This window comes from Heteronotia binoei, chromosome 2 (genome assembly GCF_032191835.1).
Source record: "Heteronotia binoei isolate CCM8104 ecotype False Entrance Well chromosome 2, APGP_CSIRO_Hbin_v1, whole genome shotgun sequence".
Lineage (NCBI taxonomy): Eukaryota > Metazoa > Chordata > Lepidosauria > Squamata > Gekkonidae > Heteronotia > Heteronotia binoei.
The window spans coordinates 160,833,273-160,848,050 of record NC_083224.1 but is presented as its reverse complement, the minus strand read 5'-3'; the positions used below and the strand labels follow the sequence as shown (position 1 = coordinate 160,848,050).

The following is a 14,778-nucleotide window of genomic DNA, read 5'->3' as shown; positions in this document are numbered from 1 at the left end:
GCCTTCTACATGCTCACTAATGATCTCACACTTTTCCCCTCATGTCACGACCTAATGGGTCCAGAGCAAATAAAGCAGAAAGCTTCCATCTGCTGTAGATTTTATTCTGAAAACCTGGGAATTAGAACTGTCACACTGCCACACCTTAAAAAAACTATATCATAATAAATAAAACTCAGCATTTTTATATTATTTTCCTGAACATGGCTTCATATGTGTGTATATGCGTAAAGTGCCATCAAGTCACAGTTGACTTATGGCGACCCCATAGGGTTCTCATGGTAAGAGACGTTCAGAGCTGGTTTGCCATTGCCTGCTTCCACAGGATTGGGCTAGCCTAAGCTATCCAGGTTGGGGCAGGGCTTTATAAACATACTAAGAAATTATTGCAACAACTCTAAGGTATTGTCATCATATGTTTAAGGCCAGCCAGCAAGTGCATGGCAGAGACAAGACTTGATCAGGGGAATTTCTGGTTCATAGTTCAGTCTCTCAGCCACAATGCTATAGCAACTTTTACATGCAGATGTGTTACATTACAGCTTTGAATGGGTTTACAAGCAGCTTTTATTAGGACATGACAAAACCTGGTATTATGCTAGTATAATTTAATATTCTATAGTAAGTATTTGTGATCAGAATGCTGTTATGGATTCGTCTCATGGAACCCTGGGAACTCTAGCTCTATGTACCTCTTCACAGAACAATGCTCAGGAATACCTAGGGAGAGGGAATGATTGTTAAACCAGTTTGAGTGAGTTGCTGATTCCCATCTATAACTCTCTGAATCAGATTGTCTTTCCTGTACAACCCCATAGTATGGAAGCAGAACAACATGGGGGATATAAAAGATTCACCTTCACATACTGGAGGCTCTGGGTACCAGCCAAAGTCATAGCACTGAATTAACTCTGAACCTCTTAAAGAATAATCCTCTTCACAGAAAAACTGAACCACGTCTCCTCCTCTGTAGCTTCCCTTCCTGGGATGGAGACCTCCATATTCTACAGGATTCAGTGTTGAACATCCAGTTTCTTAAAAAAAATGTAATGCATGATTGGAAGAAAGCACATTTATATTTTCATATTTTGAAAATTTCAGCACTTCTGCACAAGCACAAATGGTACACAACAAGACAATTCAACACGAAGAAATTGTAAATCAACATACCAGTACATTTTGGAGTAAAGAACCATCCTTCAGGCCCACATCGTACTTCTTCCACTGTGTTGCCTCCTGCTGACTGGTATCCATCATCACATTCATATTGGAGTACTTCATTCAGTTTGAAAACTTTCTGGGTTGTAGAATAGCGACCATGAAGCAACTGTGGTGCTAAACAGGTCTCTTACAAAACAAGGATTGGTTAAATGTCTTTGGCTTGGAAAGACAAAACAACCAGGTACCAAGTAGACACAGGAAATGCACAGCTTGAGAACAGTTTAGCCATGTCACTGAGATGGTCAGACACAGAGTCAGGTAAATTTTTTAGGTGTTAATAATAGGGCCATGTGGCATCCTCTGGGCAGTCTAATAGCTGGACAGTGCATAGCTGCCGTCCCACTTTCTGGCTTGCAGTACGGGCAGAGCATAAAACCCACAGAAAGCAGGACAGCAGCGCCTTCCTTTGACTAACCACAAATAAGGTGGCTTGCCACCTGGTGTCCTGGCTTGAGACCCCTGCCATCATACAAAACAAATTGTCAGATAATCAATGTTTCAAGTATGGTGATGGGAAGTGCTAGCGAGTTTCAGCTGACTTACAATGAGACCTCAGGGGGTTTCAAGAAAAGAGTCAAACAGAGGTGGTTTGCAATTGCCTGGATTTCCTTAGTGGTCTCCCAACCAGGGTTGAACTGCTTAGCTTCTGTGATCTGACAAGTGCAGGCTAGCTTGCAGCCTTGGTGCTAGGGGTTCTGCCACCTCAGGCAGAACCCTGCGCCGCCCCTCCCACACACGTCACGATGACATCACCTAGAAGTGCCATCACCATGACAGCTTACTTTTTGCAAGTGTTCTTTTTTTGGCTCCAATCACTCAGAGCTGAGAAAGAATGCTTGGCGAGCCCTACATACCCAGCCCTCTCTGGCATCAGAGGAAGCTGGGCAGGAGTCATGTCATTCTTTCTTCACTCCGAGTGATCAGCGTGAAAAAAAATGCTTGACTCGCTTCTTGCCCAGCCATCTTCAGCTTCGGAGGGAGCTGGGCAGGGGCTGCATCATTCTTTCTTCACTCTGATCGCTCGGAGTGAAGAAAGAACACTCGGTTCGGAGGGAGCTAGACAGAGGCCATATCGTTTTTTCTTCACTCTGGGCAATCGGAGTGAAGAAAGAACACTTGGCCCACCCCCTGCCCAACCCTCTCCAGTGAGTGGCTCCAAGAAAGAACAACGCGGAGTATCAGGTCAGTGCAAGTCAGGACAGGGAGGGGGCCGCCACTCCTTGCCCCTGCAGTGAGGTGGCACCCTAGATAGCTGCCTACCTCACCTACTGCCACGCACTAGCCCTGGTAGCCTGGGCTGTGTGTCAAGTATGATACATACCAAAATATGTTAGGTGTTTTTATATACCAAAAAATATAATTCCAACTGCATTTTGAGTATATGCTAATTTAAAATTTCAATTTTCTCCTCAAAGGAACTCTCTGCATATTAGACTCACCTCACTTTTCTTTAATATATTGGATGATTTACCAAAAAAAATTTAACTGATATTTTGTAGTGACACTCTCCAAAACGTTGTTTATATTAGAAACAGAAAAATTCAGTACAAATATGAACTTTGAACCTGAAATTTTGCATTTTGAAATACCCAGGTTTTCAGGTTTTAGTTCAGGGACACTTTTTGCTGAGCAGACGGGTTAGAATGGATAAAAGGAAGTACTTCTTCACCCAAAGGGTGATTAACATGTGGAATTCACTGCCACAGGAGGTGGTGGCAGCTACAAGCATAGCCAGCTTAAAGAGGGGATTGGATAAAAATATGGAGCAGAAGTCCACAGCTTATTGTTGGAACTCTCTGTCTGGGGCAGTGATGCTCTATTCTTGGTGCTTGGAAGGGGGGCAAAGTGGAACGGCTTCTAGCCCCACTTGTGAACCTCCTGATGGCACTTGGGGGTTTTTTTGGGCCACTGTGTGACACAGAGGCTGATTCCGCATTAGCCTTTGCTCCGGCTCCGGTGCTGCGTTTCCCCCGGGGCAGATGTTGGTTTCTGCATATCTTGACCCGGGGCGGCAGTTTGACCCGCCTCCAAAGTGGTGTCACCCCACATTTAGGAGATCCTCAAAATGCGAGAAGTTTATTTTTGATGCAGTTCCAGGGCTCAAAATTTATGTGCAGAACTCACGCCAATGTGCTATCAAACTTATCGCATCAGTAGAACACACCCACATAACTCCACGTCCATGATTCCGCCCAGTTATTTCGTCATACTTCCTTAATTTTCCTCCCTTTGAAAATTATCCAATATTTTCCTGAAATAAAGTAATTTTTTTAAACAAATCACGTTTCGCGTTACAACGCGAAAAATACATAACGATGTAACGCAATTTTCTTTTACTGGATACATCCCTTGCTTCCACCCACCCCCATTCTTTATGGTATTCCATGTGATTTTGATAATGTGTCATTGCATTGTAATTACTTCCCCCCTCCGATTAAATCACTCCTATTATAATTTTTTTTTAAATAAGATCATTACAACACAACTAAATAAATAGCAATGTTACACAAACGACTTTAAAGATGTGCGTTTGCCACCTTTATCAATCCCCCCCCCCCCGGATGGCCTCAAATGGCAACGGGAATTTGATTATGTTTAGAGGTTTATATTTTTGATAGGTTGGGGAAACTTTCTCCCTTAATCCCTCAGCATAAATCTCCCCCCCACACACACACACACCTTCATGCATCTATTTGTAATTTGTTACAGCTTTTAATGGAAAACTATGCTTAACATTCAGCGTGTGTGAATAAAAATGGTGGATTTCCCAGGGCTTAGATAACCTGCCAATGGCAGGGCGAAAGAAAAATATGTGACTTTGCCAGTATTATGCTTCTGGCATTACGTTGTAACGCAAACAAAGATGATCGCGTTGTAACATGAACATGCATGCGTGTTTAAAAAAAAGGGAAACGTATGAGGGAGGGGGAAATTACTACGATTGTGGGGGAAACTCCGGGAGCAGTAGTAATGCGGAATCAGAACACACGGAACAGATTGGGAATTGAATCCGGGAGAAATCCTCTAGTGCGGAATTGGGAAATCACACCTGCATAGAACAACCACGGAGCAAAAGGAAGGCAAACGCCAAATGTGAAATCAGCCAGAGTATTGGACTGGATGGGCCATTGGCCTGATCCAACATGGCTTCTCTTATGTTCTTATGCCATTCCTGCGCCTTTCCTCCAACCCTGCAATGCTGCAAGAACAGCTTTTTGTGTCGCATCAGGGGATGCAGGGGAAGAAAGGAAAGTAGAGTTTTTTGCTCATGGTTCTTTAATCTCTGGGAATATATAAACAAACATTAATATAAATTTAAGCTTTTTCAAGACAGTCAGGGTTAGCTTGAAACCTTCAGAACTCTTTAGAGAAAAAAAATTACCTAAAGCAATACCAGTTGCTTCTATGCATCTTGGCTGAAGTGACCATCCATCTGGAATACACTGTACAGTTCCATTCCTGCTGCCACCGGGAGTCAAGTACCCTGAATTGCAACCGTACTGTAGACTCTTCCATATTATGTAAGTAGGTTTTGTATCAAAGAATACTCCATGATCCAAGAGTGGTACGGTACATTTCTCTAAACAAGAATAAGGTGCATTGAATAGAGACAGTAACATTTTTTTTTAAAAAAACCCCAAACCTCCAAATGCTTGCTTAGTAAATAATTATAGCAACATTATGCCACCCCATCATCCTGCAGTTCCACACACACATTCACACATATGCCTTTCTTGATAAACCTAACAGTATGATGACTGGGTGCCACAGTATGATGACGGGGAGGATGAATTAACATGCTGGATGACTGCGATGTAGACATAGCATATTATACTTAAGGTTAAATAAAAAGATACCAATTAAACTTGCTATTGCATTTTGCTTTAATTGTGCACCAGTTTTTGGCTATATTGATAGTTACTTACTTGGATTCTTCTTTTTGTCACCAATCCAGTGATTGTTTGCTCCAGACTTGCTCACAAAGCTCTATAAGGCCTTCCCTCTTGATTCATTGGGGAGAACAGATTTGAACATGCCAAGGGATATATATGCACATTGAGGTCTCTTTTCTATTGATGGCAAAGGGGAAATGAGGTTGCACTGGAGCTTTGTGCATCCATGTACAATTCTCAGATAACGCTGCATAAAAGTTTGCATGTGCAAGTTTCAGAAAGGATACTCACTCACTAATTAAATTAATCTACCCAACAGACACTCAGAAATTGATTTAGGTATTTTTTTTAAAAAAGAAATCTATTTGTCTGCTTGACTTTGGAAGAATGTATAGTTGAGAAAAACTATACATATATTATTTTTAAAATTAGCAGAATAAGCTAGATAAAGTAGAAACAGAACACTTGATCGTGGTCATACCCAAGCTATTTTGTACATTTAATGTGAAATAATCATAACTCTTTTTACTTTATCACATAATGTATGCTCTATATTAGTTGCATGGCTGTCCTTCAAAGAAATGTCAGTGTTAACCTAATAAAATCATCAATTACATTTGTAGAGAATAAACATTGTTTCCTGATGAGTGACACCATGCATCACAAGTTCTACATCAATAGAAATATTCTCTCCATGTAAGACGAGGGATGTCTCCAAGGTGGCACTTGCTACCTGAAAATATGGTAATCTGCTGCCCAAATTAAAAGTTATATTGTTGTATTGATCAAAATAATTTAACCAGTCCATTTGACTACACATCACAGATGTAAAGAATAGTTTACTATAAAAAACATTACACTGAAACCGACTTACTGTAACATTTGGGGGCTGGCACCCAGCCTCTCATTGTGCAGGTTATTTTTGTCTCTTGACTCCCATTTTCTGTTGTATAGCCACCCAAACAGTAGTATGAAAGAGTTGCATCCTTCTTCATTGGAAAGTAGTAATTTTTAAAGCTATAATAATACAGAGCTATTCCTCCATTTTCTATGTCAGGTAATTCACAAAGCCTGTCTGAAAGAAATATGTTAAGGCTCCTGTATAATACACATGCAAATCTAAGGTACAATTTCAACTGAGTTTTGTACATGTACTTTAATTCAAACGAGGACAGTGTGTTTCCAAGATCTCTTTCCCTAGATGTGTGTTGTCTGCCTCAACTCCATCTTGGCTAAATTCATCTTAGCAACCATTTTAGGAGCTATCAATGTCTTGCTTTGGAGAAGGTGAGGATGAGGTCTCCTTAATCAGGTTATGTAACTAGTGGCCCTTTGTTGCTTTTTTTACTCAGTCAGGGGCAGGAAATCCACAGATTCTTGTCCTGGACTCACCACAAGTTCCAGTACTTTGCAATCGTTTCTGTGATTTTGTGTGTGTGTGTGGGTGTTTGTCTCCTATAACTATCGCTACTCTGCCAGGCAAAACTTTACATTCTCACCCCCTCTGCTGGCTCAGAGGCTGCCAACTCCACTTTCCTTTCTTTGGGTCTCTGGGATATTTCCTTGCGACACAAAAATGCCCCTTCTTATATTTCCTCTGAAGGAGGCAGTGGTCCGCCCTCTCTTGAAAAAAATCACATCAGATCCGGCCGAATTGGCGTATTACCGGCCGGTCTCAAATTTGCCCTTTTTGGGCAAAGTAATAGAGAGGGCTGTGGCGTTGCAGGGTTTCCTGGATGACGCTTCCACCTTAGATCCTTTTCAGTCCGGCTTCCGCCCGGGCCACGGGACAGAGACGGTGTTGGTCGCCCTCATGGATGATCTCCGGCAACATCTGGATCGAGGCGGTGTGGCGGTATTGCTGTTACTGGACCTATCGGCAGCGTTCAATGTGGTCGATCACCAGCTGCTGACCCGCCGCCTCGCCGACGCAGGGATTCAGGGGTCAGCCTTACAGTGGCTTTCCTCTTTCCTTGAAGGTCGGGGACAAAGGGTGGCGATTGGGGGAGAGCGGTCTCAGAGGCACCCACTTAATTGTGGAGTGCCTCAGGGGGCGGTTATCTCTCCAATATTATTTAACATCTTTATGCGCCCCCTTGCCCAGATTGCCCGGGGACATGGGCTGGGTTGTCACCAGTATGCTGATGACACCCAGCTCTACCTATTGTTGGGAGGCCGAGCCGCTGATGCCCCTATAGATCCGGACCAGGCATTGCAAGCCGTTGCTGATTGGATCAAGCTGAGTGGGTTGAAATTGAATCCAGCGAAGACAGAGGTCCTTTGCCTAGGCTGCGGCGCCCCAGAAGGGGGGATTCCCCTCCCAGCTTTTGACAGGACGCCACTGGTACAATGACAATGGAGGCCCAGATAGCGGCCACTGCCAAATCCACCTTTTTTCATCTCAAATGGGCAAGGCGGTTGGTCCCCTTCTTGGAGCGAGGCGACCTGGCAACAGTGATCCATGCAACGGTCACCTTGAGATTGGACTACTGTAATGCCCTCTACATGGGGCTGCCCCTGTACCGAACACGGAAACTGCAGCTAGTGCAGAACGCAGCAGCCAGGCTATTAATGGGACTACCCCGGTGGGAACACATGTGGCCTAGGCTGCGGGAACTGCACTGGCTGCCAATTGTATACCGGGTTCGTTACAAGGTGCTGGTTATTACCTATAAAGCCCTATATGGCCGAGGACCTGCCTACCTTAGGGACCGTCTCTCTCCATATGTTCCCCAGAGAGCACTGCGCTCTAGTTCACAAAATCTCCTGGAAATCCCTGGGCCTAAGGAGGCCAAACTTAAAACGACCAGGGAGCTGGCCTTCTCTATAAAAGCCCCCCAATGGTGGAATCAGCTGCCAGAGGAGGTGCGGGCCCTGTGGGACCTCAACCAGTTCCGCAGGGCCTGCAAAACTGCCCTCTTCCAAGAAGCCTTTAGGATGTAACCAGAATAAATATTACACTGCCGGATAGAGATTGTAGCACCACTATATTGTTTTAACTTTTTAAATTAATTTATATTTATACTTATATTGTTATTGATTTTATCTGTCATTGTGATACCATGATTCCATATCATGTTCTGTAAGCCGCCCTGAGCCTGCCTTGGCGGGGAGGGCGGGGTATAAATAAAAATTTACTTACTTACTATTTCCTCAGGACCTTTGGAAGTTCTATTGTCTCCAGATCTTTGAAACAGACAATGTCCACTATGCAGTGTAACAGAATGAGGAGAAACTCCTATTCATTCCTTTTCTCTTTCTTTATTCACCACTCCTCCTTGCGGCCATTCCCTGGTACAGAATTCTCACCCTACCTGGCTCTTTCCCTTCTCAAGTAACTTTTCATATGCATGGCCTTATGAACCCGGCATCTTCACTGCTTATTCCTGAGTACTTTTTCAATTCCTGTACCCCTATATTCTCAGTAAATTCTGAACCTAGTTTTGAAAAAGATCTGGGTGTTGCTTATTAGAGGCACTTTGATCTTGCTTCCATGCCTTTCAGTTAATCTCTAAGCCACACATTCTGCTCCTCTCTAATTGGCTAGCATGTGAGTTTTCCAAGGCAGACTGTCTGTGGAAACTGGAAGAGGTTTCCCACTGACTGAGTTTATTCCCCCAAATTGTTTGCAGATTTAGTTGAGTGTCCCAAACCCAAATTAGAGGGGTCCACAGGTGCCCCATGGCGCAGAGTGGTAAAGCAGCAGTAGCTCAGTACCGTTGTCTGAACTCTCTGCTCACGACCTGAGTTCGATTCTGGCAGAAGCTGAATTCAGGTAGCTGGCCCAAGGTTGACTCAGCCTTCTATCCTTCCTAGGTTGGTAAAATGAGCACCCAGCTTGCTGCGGGGAAAGTGTAAAAGACTGGGGAAGGCAATGGCAAACCACCCCATAAAAAGTCTGCCATGAAAACATTGTGAAAGCAACGTTACCCCATAGTTGGAAACGACTGTTGCTTGCACAGGGGACCTTTCCTTTCCAGGTGTCTAAGGATATGTGTGAAGGTAAGCACACGTGTTTTCTATTTTGCTAGGCCTGACTAAAATAAAATTTCATTAACAATAGAAAAAAAAGAGTTAGCCACCAATTCAATTATGTTAAAAGCATGTATACTTCCTTGTCTTGTCACACAAAATACTTGGAGGTTGGAATGAAAAAACCAGAGCTCTGCTTCTGCAATGGGTTTTTTCTACCTCTCCATGGGATGGACACAAACATCCTCTGAGCTTTCCTGCAGCCTTCCTCCAATGGAAGAGGCAATTAAGGAGGAGAACTTCAAATTTGAAGCCAAGAGGAAAAGTGGATGTATAAATGTAGACAGCTTTGCTCAGTGCAGTGGTAGGATCCACCCTCCTCTATTCTGTAGCACCAAACATCACCTGAGAAACTACACCAGCTGGGTTGGAAGATCTTCAGGAGAAGAACAGGAAGCAGCATATGGTGTGCAGTTTAAGAAATTCTTAGAGACTGTGACCCCAGCACATGCTTTTTTCACTTGAGGCAGGGCTACTTTAGATCCAACCTTCTACCAGACAAGATCCTTCCCATAGAAAATGAGTTAACCTAATGAGTACAGAATTCTTAATCAGAATTGGATGAATTCAATGGATTATGCAGCAGAAAGTTCTAGTCAGTCTATATTTTTTGTCTAATGACCTGATTCAGGAATGGCACCTTGCAAAAAGGTTATTGCAAATGTTCAAATAAAACTATTCTCAAAATTGCTTTTAATGTGCACAAGGATGTCTCAGAGGGGTCTACCTGAACAAACTAAGTAAATCATCCTTAGTATCATAATTAAATGGAAGAGTAGCTTATGAATATGCATAATACTCACCTTTCACCTACTTCCATGCCAGAATAAAAATAAGCTCACTTTATAAAGACACAGTTATGGGAAAATCTTATAAATTGTCAGAAAGATTTTGTAACTTTTTTACAAAGTAGTTAAATCTTTTTGACAATTTGTCAAGAGGTAAAATAAACATAGGCATCTTACTATATCTTAGCAGGCAACCAATTTTTAAAATTATCTTTGGCTAAAGGTAAATAATCTAGTTTCTCCTATCTGACAACGGTAGGACTTTGCTGCTGCAATCCATTTCACTACCTTGTACTGCAAACACTAAAAACAAGATCACAAATGACACGGGCTAGTTTTACAGCAAAAGAACATGTACAAAGATAAAAGCGAACTTGAAAATGGCAACCTCCTTTTGACTTTCTGATAAAGGCAGGCAAATTTTATACTAGCTTTCCAAGATAAATCCGCAAAACTTACTAGCCCACCTGAGAAGATATGCCCAATTGTCATTTGTGGTTTGCTGATCACCTAGAATAAACGTTCATATACACCAGCTACCCTATATTACTGTTGTAAAGATTACAAGATAATGCATATGAAGTGGTTTGAAAAACTCAAAGTGCAATACAATGTGAAACTGCTACGTTAATGCTTAAGAAGTGTTGTGTTTCTGGGAACAAAAATACTTTAAAGACAGTACAAGTTTGTTCCTCCTCAGATTGTACTTCATATACCCTACATACAGAAGAAAAATAAAAGCAATTTACCTTCTGCAGAGAGTTCTCCTGATGCCACTAGTATAAAAGCAAAAACCCAGCTCTTATAAGCCATCCTGAATACTTCTTCCAATTGCTGCCACTTTACTCCGTTTCTGTTGGAACTGTTAATTATTTATAGGTCAAGCTCTGTAAGCTTGTTCAAGTTTATTCCTTTAATATGTATTTACATTGGGCTCTAACAAGTTCCTGCATTTGTTCATACAGAAATGCATGTGGAGGAAGATTGTGCTTGTTGGCCACACCCCTTACCTTTATCCATTCACTGGAATCTCTGAACAGGGCCTGCCAATGGATGTGTGCCGACATATGTTCTCTTCATGCATAAGATAATCAGACACGAATTATACATTCCCAGGTTCAAGCGATTATATGAGCAATGAGGAAAGAGCCAGCATAAATTTTCTGTTTCTTAATTTTAAAAAAAATTTATCTCACGGTAGTCTCCTTCTCTTCACAACAAATCTATGAGCCAGACTGATAGCGACTGCTCTACCTAGTGATATCTATGACTTAGAAGAGCATCAGATAGTCCAAGTTTGTTTGTTTTTTCTCTTAAGTGATTTGAATTGCCTTGATTTAATCAGTCCCCTGGTCTGGTAGATAAAATTCCTGGATAATACAACTTGTAGCCATTTGATCCATGACAACTCTTGATGTGAGGAAAACTACCAAGCTGAGATGCATGGCTAGTCACTAGGGTTGTCAACTTTAAATGCCAGGCACTAAAATTCAGAACCTGGAGAGGGTGACAGATGAGCTCGGTTCCAGCTTTATAAGCTTGACAACCAAGAAGAAATCTGAAAATGGCAGATTTGACAAAATAGCTACCAGCAGTACAGTTAGTTATTTTAGAAGTAATGTAAAAACTCACAAGTGCCTGTGTATACAATTAAGTACTGTTGGCTTAAGTTAGCTGAAATATTACTTTATTTATTTATACAATTAAGTACTGTTGGCTTGTTAGCTGAAATATGACCTTATGAACACTTCCAAAGAGTTCAGGACTTGTATAATTATATTTATTGTTAGTACAAAGCAATTTGTTCTAAAAACGGGTAGTTTAAAATTAATTGTATTATTTTCAGTTGGCAACATCAAGACCTACGCTAGAGCCTGTTTGGTGTAATAGTTAAGAGCACTGAACTCTTAATTTGAACCAGATTTGATTCCCCACTCCTCAACATGCAGCTGCTGGGTGACCTTGGGTCAGTAGTTTTATCAAATCTGTTCTCTCAAAAGCAGTTCTTGAAAGAGCTCTCTCAGCCCCAATTACCTCATAGGGTGTCTGTTGAGGAGAGAGGAAGGGAAGGAGACAGTAAGCTGCTCTGAGATTCTGATTGAAAGGCAGGGTATAAATCTGTTCTTCTATCTAACCTAGATGTAACCAGTGCATACATCACAGTGGCCAGATCTTTTCTGCTCAGGACAGGTTGAAGTTGGCTAAGCAGTTGACATTGGTGAAAGGCACTCCTGGCACAACCGCACGTGCTTATCCAACAACAGGTTTGGGTCCAAGAGTACCCCTTCAAGGTAAGTGCAACCCCATTCAGAACAGGTGACACAAATCCTTGGTCAGACCTTCCACCCTTCGAGAGCCAATTTGGTGTAGTGGTTAAGCGTACAAACTAATTTGGGAGAACCAAGTTTGATTCCCCACTCCTCCACATGCACCTTCTGGAGTGACCTTGAGTCAATCATAACTATCTGAGAGCTGTTCTGCTCAAAAGCAGTTCTCAGAGCTCTCTCTCTCAGCCCTATCTACCTCACAGGATGTTTGTTGTAGGGAGGGGAAGGGAAAGGAAATTGTAAGCTGCTCTGAAACTCTGTGTGAAGGGCAGGGTATAAATCCAATCTCTTTTCTTCTCTTCTAACTCACCAGTAGCACTTCCATCTTGTTGGGACTGAGTTTCAGTTTATTATCCCCCATCCACTTCAAAACTTCACATCAGTCAGTCTACTACAGTTTTCCTATAGCCTTCCACTAGTGTGTCCACCAGCAGAATACCACTAAATGCTCCTTGCCTTCTACTAATTGAAGAAGACTCCCCCAAAACAAAGAAAGGCAATTCTTTTTCTGCAACAGGCAGCCCAGTTTGAGAATGGCCCATGCAGGTATGTTGTCTGCCTTGTTAACCTCATGAACACATGAAGCTGCCTTATACTGAGAATCAGAACTTTGGCCCATCAAGGTCAGTGCTGTTTACTCTGGCAGAGGCTCTTCAGGGTCTTTGACGTCACCTACTGCCTGGTGCTTTTGCAATGGAGATGCTGGGGACCGAACCTGGAGCTTTTGCGTGCCAAACAGATGCTCTGCCACTGAACCACAGCCTTTCTCAAAAGGGCTCGATATACCCCAATAGGCTCGCTATGCTCAAAAACTACAGGCTTCATATGCCCAAATAAACCACAATACACAAACTGCTTCAGCCAACAATGTATTACTGATCTTGAGCTTTGCATAATACTGCATGCAGCTACCTAGAAAAGTATACTGTATACAATATTTGTTAATTTTTGTAAGAATTTTTTTTTTAAAAAAATTGAGCTTAATACAAAAAGTTGATGTATAATATTTATACACTCTATGTACACAGACAGAGATGTTTAAACTTGTCATGAACACCACTGAAGTGACTTTTAAAAAAAATTAGACACAGCATCAACCCATTAGTAGTAAGAAATTCCAAGGGTATCCATTGCCACTTGAATTGCTTGCAGTGGATCAACAATCTCTTGCATATTATCTTTTCTTAAGACCCAGTCTGGCCTCTGCCTGCAGGATGGAACAAAAATTTTATAAACATAAAGCTGAATTTTTAAAGAGCAACTTTAAATCATAACAGTTTAATGGTCTTACCTAGAGATTATTTTTGTTCTTACAGGAGTGACTAGGACAGAGCAGTGACCATTTCGAAATGCACTTGTCTTCTGCTTGACAAGCGTTCTTTGGGCATCCATTTGATGCTTGCGAGAGATAAGTTTAAACAGGCTTCGGAGGCGAGCAATCACTCGAGGGTTACTTTGGATCTCCTAAAAAGCAAACCACCATTTTATTGTAGAAAGAAAGAAATATAAGACCCTAAGAATGTTTTATTAAGTGAAATTCAAAAGCAGAGTTTTTTTGAAGTACTTTTTGAATTTCTCTCTCTAGACTACACTATCTTTTATTATATGTACAATGTACACAATCAACACAATGTTAGTTCAGGGATGTCAGAATATCCAGAAACCAAGCTCCAGATTTCTCACCCCATCAAAAAAGCTATTAGTTTTCCTACATAAGTGACCAGCAACAAAATTAGTGGTCAGCTTCTAAGGGCAACATTTATTAAAACAAATCATTCCAGTTCCTCTACTGAATGTGTGCGCAACCTACCAGTGAATGGGGATACTAACTTATTTCTTTGCCAGAGAAAAAGACCACTGGAAAAATCCAACCCAGAATTTTGATACTTGAGCTAGCTGTACATTAAATGCAGTCTTTGCAGAAATAAAGAATATCATCTTCTGCAGCATGATAGAAGCCCTTTATATTGTTTACAATATATTTGCACTAATTGGCTATGCACTACTACAAGGGTGGCCAACAGTAGCTCTCCAGATGTTTTTTGTCTACAACTCCCATCAGCCCCAGCCAGCATGGCCAATGGCTGGGGCTGATGGGAGTTGTAGGCAAAAAACATCTGGAGAGCTACTGTTGGCCACCCCTGCACTACTAGCCAGATTAGCTTACTAACAGTTGCAGATTGTTCCCCAGGTCTCCCTCATTACTCTGAAAACCATTTAAGTAGCAAGTCAGCTCTGTGAAATAAGCAAAAATGTATCAGACTTACAAATGCTCTGGTTGAATCTTTGGAAATAAGAGCCAACAGGCAGCAGGTCTTAGTAAAAATACTTCCACCTCTTTCTGAAATTTTTTCACCAGCTCTCTCACGGTACATCTGAAGTAGGTCCAGCAATGTATCTACTGAATTTTTTACTGCATAAACAACTTCAGTTGTCCTTTCATACTTGAAAAAGAGAAACACATTGCTCATTTGCAGTTCTATCTTTGAACTCTAAAGGCATGACAACTACAGCTGA

At 41.8% G+C, this 14,778-nt stretch overlaps 2 protein-coding genes across 2 annotated transcripts in view; both read right to left on the bottom strand.

Annotated features, from left to right (window-relative positions):
* LOC132567367 (complement factor H-like) overlaps positions 1–10,750 on the bottom strand; it is a 121,086-nt gene extending 110,336 nt beyond the window's left edge. Inside the window, exons 1-5 of the mRNA XM_060233041.1 lie at positions 10,684–10,750; positions 5,989–6,189; positions 4,604–4,801; positions 1,171–1,347; positions 858–1,034 (exon numbers count right to left, since the gene is read on the bottom strand). Of these exons, the coding sequence (XP_060089024.1) occupies positions 858–1,034; positions 1,171–1,347; positions 4,604–4,801; positions 5,989–6,189; positions 10,684–10,747 (817 nt within the window). The 5' untranslated portion in view covers positions 10,748–10,750. The remainder of the gene's footprint in view (positions 1–857; positions 1,035–1,170; positions 1,348–4,603; positions 4,802–5,988; positions 6,190–10,683) is intronic.
* Positions 10,751–13,117: 2,367 nt separating this feature from the next.
* ASPM (assembly factor for spindle microtubules) overlaps positions 13,118–14,778 on the bottom strand; it is a 29,337-nt gene continuing 27,676 nt past the window's right edge. Inside the window, exons 22-24 of the mRNA XM_060232361.1 lie at positions 14,529–14,705; positions 13,553–13,725; positions 13,118–13,468 (exon numbers count right to left, since the gene is read on the bottom strand). Coding sequence (XP_060088344.1) covers positions 13,363–13,468; positions 13,553–13,725; positions 14,529–14,705 — 456 coding nt within the window. The 3' untranslated portion in view covers positions 13,118–13,362. The remainder of the gene's footprint in view (positions 13,469–13,552; positions 13,726–14,528; positions 14,706–14,778) is intronic.